Source organism: Pongo pygmaeus, chromosome 8, assembly GCF_028885625.2.
Source record: "Pongo pygmaeus isolate AG05252 chromosome 8, NHGRI_mPonPyg2-v2.0_pri, whole genome shotgun sequence".
NCBI classification, from domain to species: Eukaryota; Metazoa; Chordata; class Mammalia; order Primates; family Hominidae; genus Pongo; species Pongo pygmaeus.
In genome coordinates this window covers 74924513-74949069 of record NC_072381.2, presented here as the reverse complement: position 1 = coordinate 74949069, position 24557 = coordinate 74924513, and the positions used below count along the sequence as shown (strand labels likewise).

At 36.9% G+C, this 24557-nt stretch overlaps 1 protein-coding gene across 3 annotated transcripts in view; it reads right to left on the bottom strand.

Annotated features, from left to right (window-relative positions):
* The window catches only part of CTNNA3 (catenin alpha 3), a 1765907-nt gene that overhangs the window by 1723846 nt on the left and 17504 nt on the right, over positions 1-24557 (bottom strand). For 2 of the 3 annotated variants that reach the window (XM_054435155.1, XM_054435156.1), the window contains exons 1-2: positions 1772-1842; positions 446-549 (exon numbers count right to left, since the gene is read on the bottom strand). In XM_054435155.1, coding sequence (XP_054291130.1) covers positions 446-544 — 99 coding nt within the window. In that variant the 5' untranslated portion in view covers positions 545-549; positions 1772-1842. Of the gene's footprint in view, positions 1-445; positions 550-1771; positions 1843-24557 lie in introns of those variants that run through there. The other variant, XM_054435153.1, reaches the window with a different exon arrangement.

The following is a 24557-nucleotide window of genomic DNA, read 5'->3' as shown; positions in this document are numbered from 1 at the left end:
TCATACATTTTAGTATTTTAAAGGTAATTTCCCATTGGGTAAATAAGATGCCATGTGTCTGAGGCAAGTTAGTGAAATTCTCTAGGCCTCAGTTTCCTCATCTATATAATAAAGATAGTTTTAACCATGTTACCTGCCTCATTCAGTTTTCATGATTATCAAAGAAGATAATTTATATAAAGGTACTCTGAAAATTTTATATATATATATTATTACTGCTATTCTTGCTAAAAGAGAATGTGGGGGAAACTTTCAGAATACATACTTTTTCACATCTTAACATACATACCTACTTTTCACATCTTAACAACTCTTTAAAGGACAATTTTAGATGACATATTCATATATAAAAATCAAATCTTTTATTTCTTCATTATTCATTTTTCCCACATATTTTTCATTCTCCTGCAGTTACTATATATCACAATTTCCATGGTATTAATACCTGGATTATGAGAGGCTCCAGTAGCTTCTCTACGGTGAATGTTTGGACCTGCAGATCCTGAGGATCGATATTCAATGTGATTGGTGTTTCAGCTGACATGCTGCCTGTGCACAAACACAAAAAGTTGCTTATTAATAAAGAAAACTGTTTTCTAAAGAAGAACACTCATGAAAATCATGGAATAGGTAAAACTTGTATTCAGCACCTCTTCCTGATACCAATCATAGCCCTCAAAGGACCAGGCTACAAAATCTACCTTCAGAGAAAAAAGATATTCCCCAACTGTTCCCTGAGGTCATGCTGTCTGGGCTTAGGTCCTGTAACAAATTAATCTACACAAGTATGTTCATGATTAAATTAACAACTCATCCGGGGTGGGTTTGTATTTGATCAGTAGTCTTAAGTGATCAGAAAGGTAAGACACATCTTACAGCATTCAAGTCCTTTGGCTTCTGTGAAATCACAGCACTGAGGCAGCCTATGCCCATATTTTGCTGCTTCTTGTTAATGATGACTTAGACAAGGAACAAGTAAACCTTTGAAAGACATGGAAACAAGTAAAGATATGTCCTTACTTGATTTAGAGATTGTTTATTTGAGGGTTTTGATTGGAGAAGGTTAAAGGCAACTTAACTTCTTGGACAGGAAAAGAAACTAATACAAATTGCACAGTTGTTGTAAAAAGAGAGAAGCCCCTGAGAAGGCATTGATATTTGGTCAAGACAAAATAAGAAGAAAAAAAAGAATTGCAAGCCATTCTCTAAGGCATTAACATTATCCTTAAAAATCAATTCAGTGAGATTTTTGCCTAACAATATACATTTATACCAAATGACCATATGTGGCATGTCATAGTCGGATTAACATTCTAAAACTCTAGCCATGTTTTCAAATAGCTATAACATATTATTTATTCATCTACTAAAAACTACAGTAAGTGTTAAGAATTTTAGATGAAACCCACTGGCATCGTTGATTGCAAAGAGAGAGCACGCTTCCTGAAATGTAGCACATTTCTAAATAGTTCTCTTTCTCTTATTGAAAATAACCCAAATGGCCTGCCCAGGGCCCCATTTGCCCCTTCAAACCTGCCAAGTGTGTCCTTGGTCCTAGTCTGTGCTTAACTCTATCACAAGCCACTTACAGGGTGGCTACAAATCCTTTACTTTTTGAAAGATTTTGCCTTGAAAAAATAATTATTCAAATTCTATTAAGTGAAAAGATATTACTTGAGTTTCTTCTCAAATCAAAGTTTCAAATTACTGTTATTGGCATATGATACATCAACATATAAAGTCAAAGCCCTACAATTTAGCCCTTTTTTACCTTGTTTCTCTCTCCTTTGCGTTGATCTTATTTTCCTTCTAAAAGTAGAAACATGGTCTCTTTTCTCAGCAATTCAGCTGCAATGTAAGAGACACACTTCAAGAAAGGCTCCAAACACTATTGCCAAATGGTTTCTCTCAAATGCATTTCTAGAACTGAAATGTTTTCGTTTGGTTTGGTTTTGATTTTGGTTTTTCAATCATTTCACCTACCACTTTGATTCCTTCTAACAAATTGACAGATAGCCTATTCTTGTGGTGACCTTTCTGCATAGCCCAGAGCCAATCTGTGCAATAGGATATGTCCTTCAGTGTATAGCCTTAGGGTTCTATCAAATGAGTGCTCACAAAAGGATTTACTCGTTACCCCTCTACGACAGGTACTACCTTACATAAAAATCAAGTCAAGATTGCTGCCATTGCTTTGTTCTTTCATCTGAAGGACAAAAATAGAGGAGACTTGTGAACTGAAACAAAATTTGGTGAACCTTTGCAGCCTTTAAAAACATGTCATTTTTACCGTGAAATTCACGACTGGTTTCCAAAGCTACATGGCCACCAGAAATTGAAAGTAAGGAAGATAAAAAATGAAGGAGAGCAAAAATTATCCATATCATATGTAAATCCTTCTAGAATTTTTCAACCTAGAAGGAGCTTTCTAAAAGGAGTGCTTTTTAGCCAAGAGATAAAAGACAACCTAATTTAGCCAAAGTATCTTTTAAGTCTGTGTTCATGTCTTTAACACAAATTAAGTAAAAGTTTTTCAAAAGTTCATTTTTCCATGGTAAAAATTGCTTTAAAAAAAAAATCCTTAAAGAACTTGACTTCATATAATTATTAGTCTTTAAATAAATGCTATTTCTTATTTTTAAAAAATCTTCCTGCTCTTTTGTATGTCCTGGTCAGTATTCCTGACTGATTGGAAATTAGGGCTATCATAGGCAGAAAACTGCATAATTTTGCAAATGATATTGAAGCAAAGTCAAAATCTGACAAATTGTAGGTATAGCAATACCACAACACAAATCCAAAACAAAAATCCTACTAGGTTGTAAGTATTACATTCTGAGGCATTTGCATTTTATTTTGTTTTATTTTTGAGACTGAGTTTTGCTCTTGTTGCCCAGGCTGGAGTACAATGGCCCGACCTCGGCTCACCACAACCTCCGCCTCCTGAGTTCAAGTGATTCTCCTGCCTCAGCCTCCCGAGTAGCTGGGATTACAGGCATGCACCTCCATGCCCGGCTAATTTTGTATGTTTAGTAGAGACAGGGTTTCTCCATGTTGGTCACGCTGGTCTCGAACTCCTGACCTCAGGTGATCCGCCTGCCTCACCCTCCCAAAGTGCTGGGATTACAGGCGTGAGCCACCATGCCTGGCCAGCATTTGCTTTTGTAATCTATAAAATCTTAGGAGTTAGGCAGTACCTCCCAAATGATTCAAGAATACCTTCTACACAACCTTCATTTCACCAATGCACTGGGTTTGGATGAATAGAAATGATGAGAAGCTTACTATATCATTAGATGCTCGTTGAGTTGAAACCTGCCACTTTTAAACTTTTATCCAAAAGAGATGGCTTAATAAAGGGGAAAAAGTACGCTTTATAAATAAAGTAAGAAAAGTACAGATTTGGAGAGAGACTATAACAAAATCCCAGTTTTCAGAATCAAAGGAAGGAGAACAAATCTCTTGACAGTGGTGATAGATGTCTCCAGAGAAAGACATCAAGGCAGGGCAAACCCAACCATACGGATCCTTCCCTTCTCCCCAAACTGTCTTTGTCTGCAATGCCTCAATTTTCTTCATTCTACTTTATTCCCTGCTTGAAACTGAACTTTTATCATTTTATATCAATTTTAAGTTCATTTGGTTTAACACACATTTCATTTCTAAATGCAGTTAACTCTGAGAGGTCATGGGGTGCACACATTCAGTCACACATTAGTATGAACTAGCTCATTGCTTGCCATTTGACACCCTGTGCACGTCTCTATTACAGCACGAACCACATTATGTTTTCATCGTGCCCTGGCAGCAAAGGAGAGGGATGATGGAAGATCAGAGAGATGCACACAGAGGCCAGTGGAAAACTTTACCCATTTCCAAAATTTGCCTAAGGGTGGCCATTCCCTCACAAATATTAAAGAGAAAACGTTTGGCACCTACTTCTCCTCCCTACAGTAACACATAACCACCACCCCCTCCCCCACCGCCCCCTGACTCTTCACCACCCACTCTAGAGCTCAGGCTCCTCTTAGTAAAACTACAATTCGTTTACATAAGTTGACATGTTCTTGTGGGATGGCTTGGAAACCTAACCATCTATAATGTGGTTCCTATACAAAATTCCCTAATACCAAATATTTAATTTAAAAAAAAAGATTAACTTTTGTAACACAATTAGTTTTTAAGGTGATGGCTGATTCTCCTTTAAGCTTATTAAATTCCATGACACAGTCATCATGCTTACCTAATTAGTCTAACTTTATACTCACTTTTCAACTAAACTGTTTAAGTCTTTTTTATTTCAAAGATTACTGCAGACTCAAGTCTCTCATCACATCTTTGAACAGATTATTTTTATTTACTCCTAAATGCAGAATTTTACTTTGTCCTCCTAACACCTTATCCTGTAGAATATGGACTTTTATTCCTGCTAGTCAAAAATTGGTTTGGGAGAACCCAACACATTAACACCCCCTCCCGTTTCCCTGTTTATCCATTAATTTGTCCAGTATGAATTCTGGAATTCCCTATTAAGTCATTAAACAGGTGAAGGCCAGACATAAAACCTAAATTGATACTGTTACAAATCTCTTTCCAGATATGTAATGATCAATTAATAAACACTTTAGACATGATTTTCAATATTATTAAACACTGTTGTGTGAAATAATCTACCTTTTTCATTTCATCAAAAATACAGATATATCATGAAGAGGCTTTTCCCAATGTTTTAATGAAATAGAAACACCCTTTCTACATCTTCCTGTTTAAGAGCTCAAAAAATATATATTTATAGTTTGGCATGACTTGTTCATGAAGAATTCATGCTGACTGCTAGTAATTACTGCCCTTTATTTACAAATTAGGTTTTTAGTTTTCCTACAGATTGGCACCTAGGTGTCCAGTCTAATTAAAGAGATCACCTTTTTACCTATGTTGAAAATAAGAATATTTGCTCTTCTCTATGTATTAGTTCATGGTGCTATAACAAATATATCATAGCCTGGGTGGCTTAAACGACAAACATTTACTTCTCACAGTTCTGGAGGCTGGGAAGTCCTAGTTCAAGGTACTGGCCCATCTGGTGTCTGGTGAGGGCCAGCTTTCTGGTCTGCAGATGGCTGCCTTCCCTCTGTATCTTCACATGGCAGATAGCAGAACACATAATGTCTCTTCTTATAAGGACACTAATCCTATGATGAGGACTATACACTCATGGCCTAATTAGCTCCCAAAGGCTCCACCATTCTAATATCATCACCCTGGGGGTTAGGATTTCAACACATGGATTTGCAGTGGCAGGTGGGGAAGATACAAACATTCAGTCCAGAGCACTCTGTTTTCTGGCAGGTCTGCCATTTCTCAGGGACTCCCAAGAAAGTTTCTGTTATCACATCTGAAGATCATTTTAGGATTCAGGGATATACTTCTTTTGGATGTATGTACTTCAACTAATTTAAAGAGACTAGGCTATCTTCTTTACTTTCATCATCTAGAGTTTCAATTACTGTTTAATTAATTAAACATTTTATTAGGTAATACAAGGTTTAATAATGTATATAGTGAAATAAAATCTCTCTCTCTCTCATCCCTGTCTTCCTACCACCTAATTTCCCTCCCAGAGGCAACTACTTTGGGCACTTACTCTTATAGTTCCAGAGATATCATACATAACACCAGAACATATGGACTTATATATTTAATATGAATTATAACATCTTTGTTTTTCTACTCAATTCAATTCCCTTATATTAATCTTTGTTCCACCCTTGCCAATTTGACATCATAGTTTAGATGTATCATATGTCATCTATTAATCTTTTATCATGTGACTAATGTAGAGGATCTATTCCTTCCTGTTTTTGTTTTTCTTCCTTACCTTCAGCACGTCCTGTCAGACCTAGCAAATGAGAAGTGCTTTAGCCTTCCCAACTTTACTTTTCCTAGTTTCTGCCATTCTCTTTTATTTGCCTTAAGTCAGGTGTCCCTGTATTAAGCTATTCTTGCATTGCTATAAGAAATACCTGAGATTGGGTAATTTATAAAGAAAAGATATTTAATTGGCTCGTGGTTCTGCAGGCTATACAGAAAGCATGGTGCTGGCATCTGCTCAGCTTCTAGGGAGGCCTCAGGGAGCTTTTACTCATGGCAGAAGGCAAAGTGGGGAGCAAGCATCTCACTTGGTGAGAACAGGAGCAAGAGAGAAAGAGAGGGAGGTGCCACACACTTTTAAACAGCCAGATCTCTCAAGAACTCACTCACTATCATGAAGACAACACCAAGAGGCTGGTGCTAAGTCATCATGAGAAATCCACCCCCAAAGTCCACAATCACTCCACACCAGACCCCACCTCCAACACTGGGAATCACAATTCTACATGAAACTTGGGTGGGGACAAATATCCAAACTACATATGTCCCTCTTCTCATCTTTAATTCATATTCTTTCAAATTTGTACCCCTACACAGATACATTGGAGTTTGGGGTTGTTTATATTGTTGTTCAACAACTATTTATGGAGCACTTAAACACATCAGCCACAATCTTAGGTTCCAGTGAAAGGAAAAGTAGTAAAGCCCAGGCCCTACCAACTATGCATCTTCTTTCTTCATGTTTAATTTATCACATTCCTTTTATGTCATATATAGTCCCTTGGAATCATATTTCCTGTTAATCTGAAATTGTTGAAATTTACTTCTCTTAAAGTCTAGGAAGCATGTCTAACATTATCTTATTTGGGATTATCACCCAAATAAATGGCCACTTTATCTATAACCCTGGGCAAAAGCTTCTCCACCCCCTATCCTCATGCTTTGCAAGTGTCCATGGGGCCAAGATGATGTACCCACCCAGAGCCCACATCTATTCTATCCTATCCTACCCAGGGTAGCCAGTGTCTCAACACTCTGCTCAACGAGTGCAAACCCACTTCCAGTGCCTATGTTGGCCTCTTCCTGGAATCCATCCTTCCAAGACTGAACCATTCAATGTGCCCAACCCTATACCTGAGAGGTAGCCAAAAGGCAGCTGTTTGCCAATGAGTGCAGATTGAGTTTGGGTGTACAGGCTGGGCTGTCAACTTGTAGGCACTCAAGGCCATTCAAGTGCAAGACAGCCAGAAGTGGGAAGAGAAGAGAACAGGCCATGTGTCAGGGACACAGAGGTGAGCTCCACCTCCACCACCTCCTTCTAAAAGGAACCCAAGGATTCTAAAACCAATCTTGCCTTCTGGGTTATTTGAAGGTATATTTCTCAAAGTATAAAGATTGGCTGGTAGAGCCTACTTTGGCAGCCTATTACATAGAATTGTAACTTATACACATAGGCATACGGTGTGCAGGCCTCCGTCTGTACCCTCACACTTCCCAATACAAACGTTAAAGATAGGCCTGCCCAGACTTTCTAGCACTCCATATCACCAAGTGGTCAGATTTGCTTCTTTCATTGTTTCCTCAGTATGCCGAGATATATAATTGCCAGTCAAGGTGAAAAGTCATGTTATTCCACTTTTTTTTTTTTCTTTTTTCGGAGACAGGGTCACTCTGTTGCCCAAGCTGGAGTGCCAGGGGCGTGATCACAGCTCACCACTGCAACCTCCACCTCCCAGGCCCAAGCAATCCTCCCACTCAGCCTCTCAAGTAGCTGGGACCACAGGCACGCACCACCACACCTGGCTAAGTTATTCCACTTCTAAGAGAAGGTTTCTTAAAATTTTTAGAATGTGTCATCTGTTACTGTAACAGTTTTTTAAATCTGGACCAGTAAAGTTACTGAAGTAATAAGCTGTGTGACAATATCTCTGCTCTTACTTCTCTTTCCTCCATCCAAATGCTCTCTGTTATTATTCTTTCCTTAAGCTTCTGATTTCCATGCAACAGTGTGCATTCACTATATGTATATTTCTCTACCTCTTTTATTAAAATAATTTTGTGAACATTCAAAATTCCATTCATGAGTAAATAATTAAAGGTTAAATAGTCAAAAACACAGAAATAAAAAAAATTCCTGATTTATTAGTATATCTGTGATTGTATTTAATTTGTGTTCTCCCAGGTAACTATTCTTATTTATTATCGACCTTCTCCCATGTTTTCTCCTGATAAGTACTATACATCATCTCTATTAACATGGTTCTTTCTATGCCCTGATTATTGTCATAACACTAACACATACACACAGGTGTGCATATTCATATACGTTTGATGGTTTTATCTGGAAATAAGTGTCTCTTCCTCAAGTTTAAACTATTCTGATCATGTCAACAAGTCTTCCACCAAAAGTATCTTTGGGCTTCATGGATTCACTGTGGATCTCATTTAGTGAAACTCTATTTAGTTAAACATAAAAGAGAAATATTTGTATTAATAGTAGTTGACAATCCCCACCATCATCACAAATGTTAACCTTTGCCTAATACCTATCTCCCAAAATATCAGAAGAAAGGATCAGCAACTAGTGAAAGACTGTCAAAGTACTGAAATAATGTTATAAAAAAGTATTTTAAAAATTTTCATTAAGAATTTATCTTGAGGCTGGGTGCAGTGGCTCATGCCTGTAATCCCAGCACTTTGGGAGGCAGAGGCCAGCCTCCCACTACAATCTCCTGAGGTCAGGAGTTCAAGACCAGCCTGGCCAACATGGTGAAACCCCATCTCTACCAAAAATACAAAAATTAGCCAGGCATGGTGGCACGTGCCTGTAATCCCAGCTACTCAGGAGGCTGAGACAGGAGAATTGCTGGAACCTAGGAGGCAGAGGCTGCAGTGAGCCAAGATTAGAAGATCATGAAACAGAGCGAGACTCAGTCTCAAAAAAAAAAATTATCTTGATGCATAACTGAACTTTATAAGCCTCGCTCTCCCCCATCACCATGCCTCAGAAAAATTAGTATAATATAGTCAGGAATAATGTGAAGGATTGAAACCAAATGTTAACTGAAAAAAAAAAAGTCTAAATCATCACAAGAAGATTTAAGTAAAGGAAAAGGAGGCAAGGGAAGTTTGCCATACAATATTATCATAGATGATTTTATACAATTGAGTCTTGGCTAGAGTGAAATAAAATGGAAAGAAGACAACTGTAATATAAAACTTCCACTACAATTTCTATACACACTGGTTTTCCAAGCCCCACCTCCATGTTTCCAGTGCAATAATTTGCTGGGTATGTTTGGCCTACCAAGAAAGAAATACATACACCTTCTACTCACTTGGTAAACAAAAGGATCTGAGGTTTGTCAGAGAATCAATAAAATCAAGAAACTGCCTGATATCATAAGTGATGAAGGAATAGTTGGGTCTCATTCTTTTCAAATGCTCTTCCTGGACTTTACAAATATTTTTGATGTGTTTACATAGAGAGCAATAATCTATATAAACTCTCCCACCTAGCTTTTTGGTAGGCTATAAGAGCAAAATGATGTGAGATCAGATGTATCCCTAGACTATAGGGCATCATTCATTTATTCATTCTTTCAACTTATATTTGCTGACTATCTACTCTGTGCCAATCATGAGGAGAGTGTGACCATAAACAATAAAGATAATAAATAGTAAATGATTTCATATATTAGAAAATAACACATGCCATTTTAAAAAAGAAAAAGCAGAATAGAGTAAGCAGGGCTGGGTGATAGGGAAGTTCAGAGCAGATTTCAGTATTAAATAAGGTCAAGATCAGCCTCATTGAGAAGGGGACATTTGAGCAAGACTTGAAGAGGCAAGAAAATTAGCCAAGCAGACAGCCGGGGGAAGAGCACTGCAGGCAGATGTAACATCACAACAGAAGCCTAAGGCAGGAAAGCAGTGGCAGAACAGCAAGGAGGCCAGTGTAAGCAGGGCAGAGTGAGCTACAAAGAGCATAGTAAGAGAGAAAGTCAGAAAGGTAATGGAGGCTGCATATCATAAGAACTATTGCAGATGTTTGAGCACTAAAACATCAATTGTTTTATTTAGAGGAATCACTCTGGTGAATAGAACGAAGTATGAAGGGCAAAAGAAAAAGTAGGGACAGCCATTGGGAGTTCCCATAGTAACCTAGATGAGATAAAATAATGGCTTAGAACTGGTTGGTGGTAGCAGAAGTGGACACAGGGTTCAGATTGTAGATATAGTTTGACAATTGAGCCAACAGGAATTCATGAAAGATTAAACATAGGATAAAAAGAACTCAAGATATCTTTAAGTTTTTCGATCTGGAGCAACTGGAAGGATGGAGTTGCCATTAACTGAGCTGGGAATGGCTGCAAGAGGAGCAGGAAGAAGAAGAGTCCAGCTGGGGACACGATAAATTTGAGGTGCATATTAACATCAAAGTGAAGATGTAAAGTAGGCAGTTGGATATACAAGAGCAGGGTTTGAAAGAGAAATCTGAAATGAAAAGATAACTTTTGGAGTTGTCAGCATAAAGGTAGACACAATGAGACTACCAAGGAAGCACGTAGACTAGAAAGAGGTAGGCTGAAGTTCACTATTGCAAGTGAATGGAAATACAGGCAGTGATATTCAGAGTATGATTGTAGAATTGAGATTTGCCTTCAGGTGAATTTAAAAAATATGCCCCTTCTGGACAGATGGATTAGAAAACTGACCAGGCACGGTGGCTCACACCTGTAATTCCAGCACTTTGGGAGGCCGAGGCAGGTGGATGACCTGAGGTCAGGAGTTCGAGACCAGCCTGGCCAACATAGTGAAATCCCGTCTCTACTAAAAATTTAAAAAATTAGCCGGGAATTGTGGTGGGTGCCTGTAATCCCAGCTACTTGGGAGGCTGAGGCAGGAGAATCACTTGAACCCGGGAGGCGGAGGTTGCAGTGAGCTGAGATCACGCCATTTCTACTCCAGCCTGGGCAACAACAGTGAAATTCCATCTCAAAAAAAAAAGACAAGACAAGAAAAAAAAGAAAACTGTGCCACTCTCTGAGTAGACACAGCCCTGCAAGAGTTAGCAGAAAGGCCCACAGTTTACCAGCAGAGGGAGGGCTAGATTTCATCTCCACTCAGACCCTCAGCAGGGTAATATGTAGCAGCCCATGTGAGACATCCTGTCGCTTCACCCCGCAACCCCCACTGTCTGCTAAAGAATTCTTAAATTCTCTTACCTCTCACCACTATTGGGCCTCAGTGATTATCAGCATCAGCTTTAAAGTTGGACTGCCTGGGTGAGAATCCAGGCTCTGTTCCCTGCTCGCTGGTGACTTTAGATAAATTACTGATCTTTCCTGAACATCAGTTTCCTAATCCATAAAATGAGAATAATAAGAGTACCTACCTCAAAGGGATCTTAAAGATTACCTAAGAAAATCCATATAAAATCTATTAACTTAGCCAATGTCTCTGACACCTGGCAGGGGCTCAACAAACGTTAGTTGATATCATTATCCCCTTTTAAGTGAAAGAACAGAATCTACTTGTCTACATTCAGATTAAACCTCTCCCTCATCTATAGACCTCATAATTATTATTCCAGAGTGCTTTCACTCGTTGTTTTCATAACAAAAGACTTTAAAACAAAGCTTCCCTCTGGTGGCCTCATTTTATTGGATTTCTTGACTTCAAAATCAATAAGGCATATTTCCTACATGTGCACTAATTAGACATGCAACACGCCTAAAGTACTGTCTTAATAAAAGACTAATAAAGAAAAAAAGAGACAACCAAATAGACGCAATAAAAAATGATAAAGGGGATATCACCACCGATCCCACAGAAATACAAACTACCATCAGAGAATACTACAAACACCTCAATGCAAATAAACTAGAAATCTAGAAGAAATGGATAAATTCCTCGACACATACACTCTCCCAAGACTAAACCAGGAAGAAGTTGAATGTCTGAATAGACCAATAACAGGAGCTGAAATTGTGGCAATAATCAATAGTTTACCAACCAAAAAGAGTCCAGGACCAGATGGATTCACAGCCAAATTCTACCAGAGGTACAAAGAGGAACTGGTACCATTCCATCTGAAACTATTCCAATCAATAGAAAAAGAGAGAATCCTCCCTAACTCATTTTATGAGGCCAGCATCATCCTGATACCAAAGCCGGGCAGAGACACAACAAAAAAAGAGAATTTTAGACCAATATCCTTGATGAACATTGATGCAAAAATCCTCAATAAAATACTGGCAAACCACATCCAGCAGCACATCAAAAAGCTTATCCACCATGATCAAGTGGGCCTCATCCCTGGGATGCAAGGCTGGTTGAATATACGCAAATCAATAAATGTAATCCAGCATATAAACAGAACCAAAGACAAAAACCACATGATTACCTCAATAGATGCAGAAAAGGCCTTTGACAAAATTCAACAACCCTTCATGCTAAAAACTCTCAATAAATTAGGTATTCATGGGACATATCTCAAAATAATTAGAGCTATCTATGACAAACTCACAGCCAATATCATACTGAATGGGCAAAAACTGGAAGCATTCCCTTTGAAAACTGGCACAAGACAGGGATGCCCTCTCTCACCACTCCTATTCAACATAGTGTTGGAAGTTCTGGCCAGGGCAATTAGGCAGGAGAAGGAAATAAAGGGTATTCAATTACGAAAAGAGGAAGTCAAATTGTCCCTGTTTGCAGATGACATGATTGTATATCTAGAAAACCCCACTGTCTCAGCCCAAAATCTCCTTAAGCTGATAAGCAACTTCAGCAAAGTCTCAGGATACAAAATCAATGTACAAGAATCACAAGCATTCTTATACATCAATAACAGACAAACAGAGAGCCAAATCATGAGTGAACTCCCATTCACAATTGCTTCAAAGAGAATAAAATACCTAGGAATACAACTTACAATGGACGTGAAAGACCTCTTCAAAGAGAACTACAAACCACTGCTCAATGAAATAAAAGAGGATACAAACAAATGGAAGAACATTCCATGCTCATGGGTAGGAAGAATCAATATTGTGAAAACGGCCATACTGCCCAAGGTAATTTATAGATTCAATGCCATCCCCATCAAGCTACCAATGACTTTCTTCACAGAATTGGAAAAAACTACTTTAAAGTTCATATGGAACAAAAAAGAGCTGGCATCGCCAAGTCAATCCTAGGCCAAAAGAACAAAGCTGGAGGCATCATGCTACCTGACTTCAAACTATACTACAAGGCTACAGTAACCAAAACAGCATGGTACTGGTACCAAAACAGAGATATCGAACAATGGAACAGAACAGAGCCCTCAGAAATAATGCCACTTATCTACAACTATCTGATCTTTGACAAACCTGAGAAAAACAAGCCATGGGGAAAGGATTCCCTATTTAATAAATGGTGCTGGGAAAACTGGCTAGCCATATGTAGAAAGCTGAAACTGGATCTCTTGTTTACACCTTATACAAAAATTAATTCAAGATGGATTAAAGACTTAAATGTTAGACCTAAAACCATAAAAACCCTAGAAGAAAACCTAGGCATTACCATTCAGGACATAGGCATGGGCAAGGACTTCATGTCTAAAACACCAAAAGCAATGGCAACAAAAGCCAAAATTGACAAATGGGATCTAATTAAACTAAAAAGCTTCTGCACAGCAAAAGAAACTGCCATCAGAGTGAACAGGCAACCTACAAAATGGGAGAAAATTTTCGCAACCTACTCATCTGACAAAGGGCTAATATCCAGAATCTACAATGAACTCCAACAAATTTACAAGAAGAAAACAAACAACCCCATCAAAAAGTGGGCGAAGGATATGAACAGACACTTCTCAAAAGAAGACATTTATGCAGGCTACAGGCACATGAAAAAATGCTCATCATCACTGGCCATCAGAGAAATGCAAATCAAAACCACAGTGAGATACCATCTCACACCAGTTAGAATGGCAATCATTAAAAAGTCAGGAAACAACAGGTGCTGGAGAGGATGTGGAGAAATAGGAACACTTTTACACTGTTGGTGGGACTGTAAACTAATTCAACCATTGTGGAAGTCAGTGTGGTGATTCCTCAGGGATCTAGAACTAGAAATACCACTTGACCCAGCAATCCCATTACTGGGTATATACCCAAAGGACTATAAATCATGCTGCTATAAAGACACATGCACACATATGTTTATTGTGGCACTATTCACAATAGCAAAGACTTGGAACCAACCCAAATGTCCAACAATGATAGACTGGATTAAGAAAATGTGGCACATATACACCATGGAATACTATGCAGCCATAAAAAAGGATGAGTTCATGCCCTTTGTAGGGACATGGATGAAATTGGAAATCATCATTCTCAGTAAACTATCGCAAGGACAAAAAACCAAACACTGCATGTTCTCACTCATAGATGGGAATTGAACAATGAGAACACATGGACACAGGAAGGGGAACATCACACTCTGGGGACTGTTGTGGGGTGAGGGGAGGGGGGAGGGATAGCATTAGGAGATATACCTAATGCTAAATGACGAGTTAATGGGTGCAGCACACCAGCATGGCACATGTATACATATGTAACTAACCTGCACATTGTGCACATGTACCCTAAAACTTAAAGTATAATAAAAAAAAAAAAAAACACATTCCTAATGCACAACAGCCTCCTAAAGGATCTTGAGCCCTTTGAAATCAATTCCAGAGTGGTACATAAAAGGTATGCCCCAGGGTTAGGGCTACAATTGTTAGATGCACTAAGTGTGGGGAACTCCAAGAGTCTGTACTTTTTATTTCCTTGGCATCCAAAATTTCTGAGTTTCAACAGAACAAAACAATATTACATTTTAGAACAAAAGGTAAATATCATTAGCATGTTGTAATTCAAACTTTATAGCTTATTTGAGTGTTTGAAGTTCTCTTTATTAAACCTTTAGATAGCCATCTTATTGATGTTTTTTGAAAAATGATCAAATTGAGCCTCCCCCAAAAATGATGAGTTTTATGAATTCTTTATGAAAAGATTCAAACAAAATTAATTAAATTTAAAAATATGTTTACTCTAGCCAGAGCAACCAAAATTAAACGTTTCCTCAACACATACAACCAAAATGAAAGCAGCAAAAAAGGTAAAAAAAAAAAAATTACCTTAACCAATATGAAATATGAAAACAAAGGAAAACAACAGATTCTACTTATATTTAGGCCTTATAATGTCCTTCTGATCATGAATAGCTGGTCAAATCTAATCTCCCTCTTAAAAAAAGCAAAAAGTCATAATTCAATTTCTGACTTACCTAAAAAGTAACATTGTACATGAGAATTTCACAAGATGACTTTATGACCCTGATAACATACCATTGTTATTTTATAACATGTCAGTTCATACTAAAAGCTCACCACAATGGCACACATTTTCAAAACTGCAGCTACAGAGAAAGGACAGAAATGCCTCATGGTAAGTTACTCTATGTAGCAATGCCTTCTACTTAAGGACATTTTGTACCATATAAAAAGTATGCCAAAATGGAGACCCATCTTATATAAGCCCAGCATGAAGGTTACCTATATATTTTTTAAAAGCCATAGAACTAAATTAGTCAAATTGAAGTCAAAGAAGAAGCTAATCTAATATATGAGACAACAGAGAAGCTTTCACTGAATCACCAGAACAAGAATAACCTTCAGCTACAAGGCATCAAGTTTAAGCAACCAGGGCAGAAGTAACGTGCCCTTCACATACACTTTGAAAGTGACAGAGGCTTATGTTGCTGCAAGTCCAGTAAGCCTATGGGTCCATTCCGTTCCATAATATTGTAAAACAGCTCAACTGTATATGAATTCTCATAAGGTCTGATATTTTTAAAAAGCAGAGAACAAAAAGAGAATGGCAAAGGTAGTAGAATTCTCATCAACCTCAATGTGAAGCCAAAAAATTCCCATTTCTTCTTTGTTCTCTGTTTAGCTAGAAATAAATAAAAGCCTGCTTATCAGAATAAAGAAAATGAAACCAAAGTCCTTGAAAAACACTATATTCATTTTTCTATAAATCAATAAATACACTTGGGAAAACAAATAGTATGTAACTGGGGAATTTCAGCTTCTTCTGTGTCTCCTAGTTTTCCATTCTGTCATACTCCTTGAAGATAATTTTAAAAAGACTCTGCCAGAATCTTTAAATCTAACCATCCAAGTTCATTATTTATCAATATTTTCTTAAAGTTTCTCCAGGAACACTGGCTAAATACCTATTAACCCTACTTAACTGTTTCTTATCACACATGTTAAATATCCTCTCTATAGGAAATAGATGACTTTTCTCCCCTGGCTTCAAAACACCACCCTCCTGCTTCTCCCCAACAATTTAGAATTCAAGAAACAAATGGAAGCATGCAACAAAACATTAGTAACATTAGAAGTAACCCATACACATGGACTGAGAACACATTTGGGGACATGGGGGCAGACTAGCAATTTGCTGTGGAATTACACAGCAAAAAAAAAAAAGATGGAAAAGCCACAAACACTCATCTTCACTCATCTTTCATAGCAAGAGATCAATAGATACTATTTGAGGTTGAATGCAATTTCTCATTCATGGAAAAATATGTAAATTTAACCATGTAAAAAGCCTCCCAACCTCATTCATAATAAGAGAAATGCGAATTAAGGCCGGGCACGGTGGCTCACGCCTGTAATCCCAGCACTTTGGGAGGCCGAGGCAGGTGGATTATGAGGTCAGGAGATCGAGACCATCCTAGCTAACACAGTGAAACCCCATCTCTACTAAAAATACAAAAAATTAGCCGGGCGTGGTGGCGGGTGCCTGTAGTCCCAGCTATTCGGGAGGCTGAGGCAGGAGAATGGCTTGAACCCGGGAGGCAGAGCTTGCAGTGAGCCAAGATCACGCCACTGCACTCCAGCCTGGGTGACAGAGCAAGACTCCGTCTCAAAAAAAAAAAGAGAAATGCGAATTAAAATACATTGAGATATTCTTTCTCACCTTTCAGATTGGCAAATACCAAAATTTTTATAACAAACTCTGTTAGTAAGGCTGCAGAGAAACAAATACTCTTATACCTTGCTTGTGGATATTTAAAATGCTATCCCTATGGAGGGCAAATATACAATACATGTATATGTATATGTATGTATTTAAACTTTGACCCAGCAATTCAGTTTTTAGGAATCTACCACAAATATAAAAAGTGATGTATGCCCAAGGCAATTAATTGCAGCAATTTTGCTAAAACAAAAAAAAAAAGACAGAAAGAAAAGGAAGGAAGAAAGAGAAAAAGGGAGGGAAAGAAGGAAGGAAAGAAGTCAGGCAGGGAGGAAGGGAGGGAGGGAGGGAGGGAATGTTGGCCCTTTCTTCACATCACATACAAAAACTTTCTTGAAATGGATCATAGAGCTAAAGGTAGGAACTAAAGCTATTAAACTTCTAGAAGAAAACATAGGAAAAAAATTATTGTAACCTTGGCAAAGTTTTCTTAGATGCAACACCAAAAGCATGATCCATAAAGGAAAAAGTTGATAAACTGGACTTCATGAAAATTCAAACTTCGTGAAAATACAAACCATAGATGGGGACAAAGTATTTTGAAAATCTACATATGACAAAGGTCTTGTATCCAGGAAATAAAAAGAACCCTTAGAACTCAATAATTAAATGAAAAACAACTCAACTCTTTAAATGGGCAAAAAAAAAATTGAAAAGACATCTTACCAAAGAAAATACATACATGGCAAATAAGCACATGAAAAATGTTCAACATCATTAGTCACTAGAGAAATGCAAATTAAAGCCAAAATATGTACTCCTCCACACATGCTAGAATGGCTAAAATTTGAAAGATTATAAATACTGGAGCTAGCAAAGATGAGAAACAACTGGAAATCTCACACATTGCTAGCGAAAACGTAAACTGGTACAGCCACTTTAGAGAAAAGCTTGGAAGTTTCTTATAAAGTTAAACATATACCCACTCTATAACTCAGCAATTCCACTCCTTAGGTATTTAGCCAAGAGAAATAAACACTTATGTCCACATAGATACCTGTATGCAAACATTCATGGTTCCCTTATTCATAAGACAGTCATCCCCCCTAATCCTTGGGGGATGTGTTCCAAGACCCCCAGTGGATGCTTGAAACCTGGGATAGTACCAAACCCTATATATATTATGTTTTTTCCTATTCAACACACATATAATAAAGTTTATAAATTAGGGACAGTAAGAGATTAACAACAATAACATAATAAAATAGAACCATTTTAGCAATATATTGCAATAAAAGTTATATGAATGTGCTCACTCATTCTCTCTCACAAAATATCTTATTTTGTGTCATATTTTTGAACCACGGGTATCTGAAACTGCTAAAAGTGAAACCATGGATAAGAGGGGGCTACTGTAGTCAGAAACCAGAAACAACTCAAATTTTCATCTACAAGTGAATGGATAAACAATCTGTGGCACAAGCATACCATCACATGTTATGCAAGAAGAAAGAATGAACCAAGTATACAGGCAATGACATGAACGAATATCAAAAGCATTTTGCTGAGTGAGAATCAGACATAAATAAGTACACACTATATGATTCCACTTATATAACATTTTTGAAAGGACAAAAACACAGGCACAGAAAACAGATGGGTAGTTGCCAGATGCCAACAGTTGATGTAATCAATTGACTGCAGAAGGGCACAAAGAAACTTTTTAGCATGTTGGGGATATTCTATCTCATTGCGGCGGTGATGGTTCTATAACTGTGTATGGTTGTCAGAACTCATCAAACTGTAAACTCTAAAGGAGTGAATTTAATATGGTATATATAAGTTATTTCTCGGTAAATTTGACTTTTAAAAATATCTTTTGTGTTCATCTCTTATCCCAGTGGCACAGAAATATTTCTACATTATTTCATCCACTATATAATTACAAGTTTCCACTGATATCCTTTGGCTCCATGAGCTCTTTGTTAAGTTCTCTGAATTAATACTTTCAAAAGTTGATTCACTTTTTCGAAGTGTCTTGGCCCTTCTTGTACATCTGTCAATTTACAGTATTTGGTGCCTAAACCCTACCTAACTTCTTAATAGTATTCATTCCCAGGCTTCACACCTGTGTGTTCAGGTTATTCTCAATGTCATCCTGTGCATCTGATCAGTTATGTGTTATATATTTGATTTATAATTTTTCTGGCAAGAACTCTAAGTCAACCTATCTATGTGTTTACAATACAAAACTACAAAAACAAGAGCTTTCAGTATTTGTTTTTGTACTGCTTTAAAAAACATTTCTTTTTATTTTTCTTTTGTGTGTGTGTGTGTTACAACTAGCTGAGGTTTTATTTTGGACCAAAAAAAAAAAAGCAATTGAATTGTTTTGTAGCTGGAGGCATGGGCATGGGCAAGTGCAGTCCCCAGGCAGTAAACTCTCCCGTGGGTGGGCTGAGGGGCTAGGGCTGAGCCTCAGGTGGGTCTCCTGTTCCCTGTGCTCCTCTGCACAACAGCCTCCCTCCCAGGATCTGGGGCAGCCGCAGGAGGGGCAGGCTGGGAGGGGCTGCCGCAGCTGTTGACTTGGGCAGGACGTCAGAGGACTCGGACACCAGCTTCCCATCGCGGGTCTCGGTCTTCTTCACAACCACAACCCTGGTGAATCATTTCTTACTGACCTTACTTTTAACAATGAATAAAAAAGAGCCAAATGACTGTCCCTGGCTCATCATGTTAATATCAGAAGGCAACACTGAAAATCCTTAGCAAATTTTTACTACCCTCTTGTCTTTTTTCAATTCTGCTGTATGACAGCAGCGAGTTTCTAAGCTAGTTCACTTAGACAAGCCCAGTTTAGTGAGTACAAGGCCCAGAGTCCAGAGTCTTCAACATAATAGGTGTCTTGCGAGTATTTAAAGATGAAAGTACATTATAAAGTCCTGTCTCTGGTTTCCTTCTTTCTACCCAACAACTGTTTTTACCAGTTAGATCAATCCAGTTAATTTTGACCTTACTGAAGTTGAAATTCAAGTTAAATTTACTGCTAGATTAAAAGTGTGAAAAGAAGGAAAGTAGCTAATTCCATCTACAACAATTTATTTTTTAAAATTCTAGGACTAGTATTCATACATTTTTACAAAATTGCTAAATATATTTTATTTTAAACATTGTCTCGATCATGTCTGTTCTAATATGTAGATATTTTAACTTATTTAGATCACTCTGGTGTTTCCAAAATCTAAGCTTCTTTAATCTATCCTCTGAACTAACCAAATTTGTTTCTGAACACTTGGGGCCACATTTACTTTCACATAAGTTAGTGTGTGGGTTAAAAGGGCAGCATTTCTTCACTATTTTTCACCAAAACACAAGTGACATTTAAAGCGTATTTAATATTCACAATCTAATATACTCTCCTCATTCCAGACTCCCACCAAGGTAAGAGGAGGCAACTGGTTTGTATGAAACTCCACCATAAGATTTCTGAAACCCTATGTTTTCTCTCTCATCTATCCTTAATACACCAGTTATCGTTGAGAATGGCTGCATTTATTTTATTGTTTTTTTTCTTACTCCTGGCTCTGTTTTATATCCCACACTTGTTTTCTTTCTTCTTTCACTCCACATTTAATTTATCCTGTCTTGAATTTCATGTAGCCTTATAAGTCACCCTAAATCCTTTCTAGAACAAGACAAGGAATAAATAAAGAGTCATTCTAGGTATCTGAAAAAGCAATCTTTTCTCATTTACCTTAGATAAAGCCTTACAACTTTAATTTCTTGCTGCCTCTTAGCTATGCTCTACCGTATTGAATACACAAGTATCAAAAATCATGAGTTTCTCCTTTTTTGCTTTACCAATTCTCTGTTTAAAAATATTTAAGTCTGAGCACAAAAACTACAGGGAAAAATCCATGCACAATTTAAGTTTAAAAGCCCATAACAGCAATTAAATTCTTTGCACAAATAACCTACTCGCTGTACAATTTTTGCGTCTAAAGTATGTAAAGTTTCTAGTGCCTTGCATACAGTTACTCAGTCATTATAGTAATAGCTCAGTTACAGAGTAGGAGTTTTTAAATGAGCTGATGTAAGACTACTATAGCTTGGGCATTGGCACATGAGAATTTGTTTTAGTGCTATTTTTAAAACCACTAATAAACAGCAGATTTGAGCCTCTGCTCAATTGAATCTGCCTGAGTTGTGAAAGAAAAAAATGTGTAAGAGAACCACATTTTTATCTAAATCTGAAATGCCTGCTAATATACTCGGAAAAGTAGACATTTAAAATTGGAGCTTTCATAAAATAGTCTAGAGTTTAGTGTTACTAAAACGAAAATTAGTTATAAAAGTAAAAATCGCACAACATAATAGTTTCTATTCATCCCATTTTATAGAAATAATGTCCTTTCATTTCCCCCAAAGTTATCTAACCGAGCAACAGATAATCTATAATTACTAGGATTTGCCTTATAGCAAAGTTTGATTTTTAAAAGTTTGACACTCCACTCACCTACTGCAGGACAGAGTATTGCCCATATACAGATACTAAACCAACTGTCTAAGCAATTTCTTGTATTTAGAAATTCAGTGCCACTATCATGGCTCACAATTTGGCTTATGATGCATCTGTAAGCAAACAGCCTGACAAGCACCCTAGTGTATTTCAGGATGACTGACAGGACACAGTGGCCCAAGCAAGAAGGGGGGATGGGTGCTCTTAAAGCAACATGCCAGTGAAGGGTAACATCAAACAGCAGAATCAGACCTGAAATTCTATTTTTCAGATTCACAATGAAATAATAATACATTATCCACTATCAACTTCTAAATACAACTTGCAAGGTCATTATGTACCCAAAACACTGTAAATCCCAAAGTAGAATTTTTGAGAATTTGTAAAAGTAGAAAGAAAAAATGTAAAACAGGCATGTTATATGATACTTCCTTGAAGCGATCAAGCTTTCAGGTTACTTAAGAATATGCCTGTTATTTTTAACAGAAATTAAATCAGGCTATCCACAAAAAAGCCATTCTTTCTTTTCCTTATAATATCAACTTTTATTTTAGATCCAGGGAGTACTTGTACAGGTTTGTTATATGGGTATACTACATGATGCTGACGTTTAGCATATAATTGATCCCATCACCCAGGTATGCCCAATGGTGAGGTGAGAAAAACAGTTCTTATCTCACCTTCAGATATTTGTCAATAGCTCTTACAACAGTAATTTAGGAATAACTAATGAAGGTAATTTAAATATCTTGAATTAATCTGAATTGTTATTGAGGATAGCGGCCAGAGATTCATGTATTTTCCCCCTACTGTATTCCTTCGCTATGACCTACTTCATGATTAAAATATAGACCAAAAGATTAAGAAATTCTAGTTACAGATATTTCTACATTAATTTCACTTTAGAAAACATTTAAGTAACATATTGGCTTCATTCTTCACATTTACAATTTTTTCCCATATTATATCACAATACTCTGCACTGCTCAATCCTTTTATAATAGAGCAATCATCCATATTTTAAAAACAAACAAACAAACAAAAAAGCCAAGTCACTCATTTTTAAACACAATTCCTCATTTAGCCAGCAGAGGGTATTATTAGATTCTAAAAGCCCACATATTGCACCCAATGACATGTATTTTTATACTTCAGCTAGGAACTGGGACACATCATCTCGACTTTCCTTAGTAAATGTGCTTAGAAATATCCCATTTTATTTTGCCCATATAAATTTGACTTTTAGAGCCCAGATTAATGCTTCTCATCTGTATCACACTACCATTATTTCCTCCTCTATCTGCTCCAACAGCTGCATCCTCTGAAAAAAAGCACTAGAAGACCAAGAAGTGGCAGAATTACCAAGAAGTAGCAGAATTGGGTTCAACCACCAGAAAGACTTCCCACAATCCTAAATTTTTCTGGGACAAACAAACAAACAACAATCTTACATAAAGATTCTAAGCTCCATTAGAAAATCGAAAACAAATCCTGAAGAAAACAGAACTAAATTATAGGATAAAATCTCTCTTCAAAATTATATGACATTTGTAACCTCTTTAACTCCCTGTTTAATATTTGCTAAATTTTCATTATATATTAGAAGCCACAGGCTAATTTTTAAAGATATATTTCCTGTTATTACAGCATTATTATATTTCTCATAAACATGCAGTATTATGATTAACAAAGTTCTCTTACAATCTATAGGTTCTTTATTTCACAACTTAACACTCAGTGTGGAAAGACATGGACAGCAATTTGCCTGATTTATTCTAAAAATAAAAATTTTACTATCTAATTAGCTAAAATCATTAACTTCCACAAATTTATCTTGGCTGAAGATAAAAAATTTTCTGTTTCTTTGACGCAATTACATCACAAACATCAAGTTAACTAAGTTAACTATGGCAAAAGTGAAAAAGCAAGTTCAAAGAGCAATCTCTTTTTCCATGCTCTCAGATTTGCCACTAATGGCACATCCTCTATGCTAAAGTACCAAATTTTCCAAAGAGAAAATAAATGTTAATTCTCTTCCTCAATTGTCATTAAAAATAAAAAATTATAGGCTATTTTCCTTTAAAGGGGAATTCTATTTCTAATAATAAAAACAAGCATTGAGTTCTTCATTGAAATAAACTGCTCTATAAGATCATCTCTCATACTCAAATGTGGCAGTTTCTTTCCTCATGTAATAACTAACAACAGCCAGCTAAGTATCATATTTTACATTTGGAAATAAAATAGGATACCTCTTAATTATATTCTTTTATGAAATTTTATATCTTCAATTTTCTAAACAGATACATTCACTATAATATAAAATAGATACCTCGGCTTTTTTCTCAGATTAACTTATAGGATAAGCCGCTATTCAGAAGAAAACTGAAAAGTCAGTTTTGTCAGTAATTTGCTTATCCTTTTTGCCAATCATCCACACATTTTGGAATATGTATATAAATAATTTTGTTGTTGTTGTTGTTTCTAGTTACCCACTTAATTCTACTTTACTTTTCAGCTCTGAGTTTGGTACCTGACACAGGCTCTCCTGAGCTATGTCTCACTCAATGGTTTTTGGTTTTCCCAGGTGCCTTAAGAACCTACATCTAAAGGCCTTATTAGCCTCAATTCTATTTGTAGATTTAAAAAAAAATTAAGGATAATGCTTAGGGGGAGGGAGAGATTGAATAAGCAGTGAATAGATACTACTTACTTAAAATACTCCTTTTTACTTTCAGCAAAAATGCCTCCATACACTATATGCTGTATCTGAATTTTCAATATATTTTATATAGGCAGTAGTCCCCCCTTATAGACAAGGTATGTGTTCCAAGACCCATAGTGAATTCCTGAAACCATAGATAGTTCTGAACCCTATATATGTTTTTCCTATACCTGCAAACTATGATAAAGTTTAATTTATAAATTAGGCAAGAAATTAACCATAATAATTATAAAATAGAGCAATTATAACAATATGCTTGCATCAGAACTCTTGCACTTTGGGGCTAGACCGTGACAGTCCATTTGAAAATCTGGATGGCCTCTAGGAGTGACTAATGGGCAGGCAGCATATACAGCAGGACATGCTGGACAAAAAGATGATTCGTGTCCTGATTGAGACATAACAGGATAGCACAAGA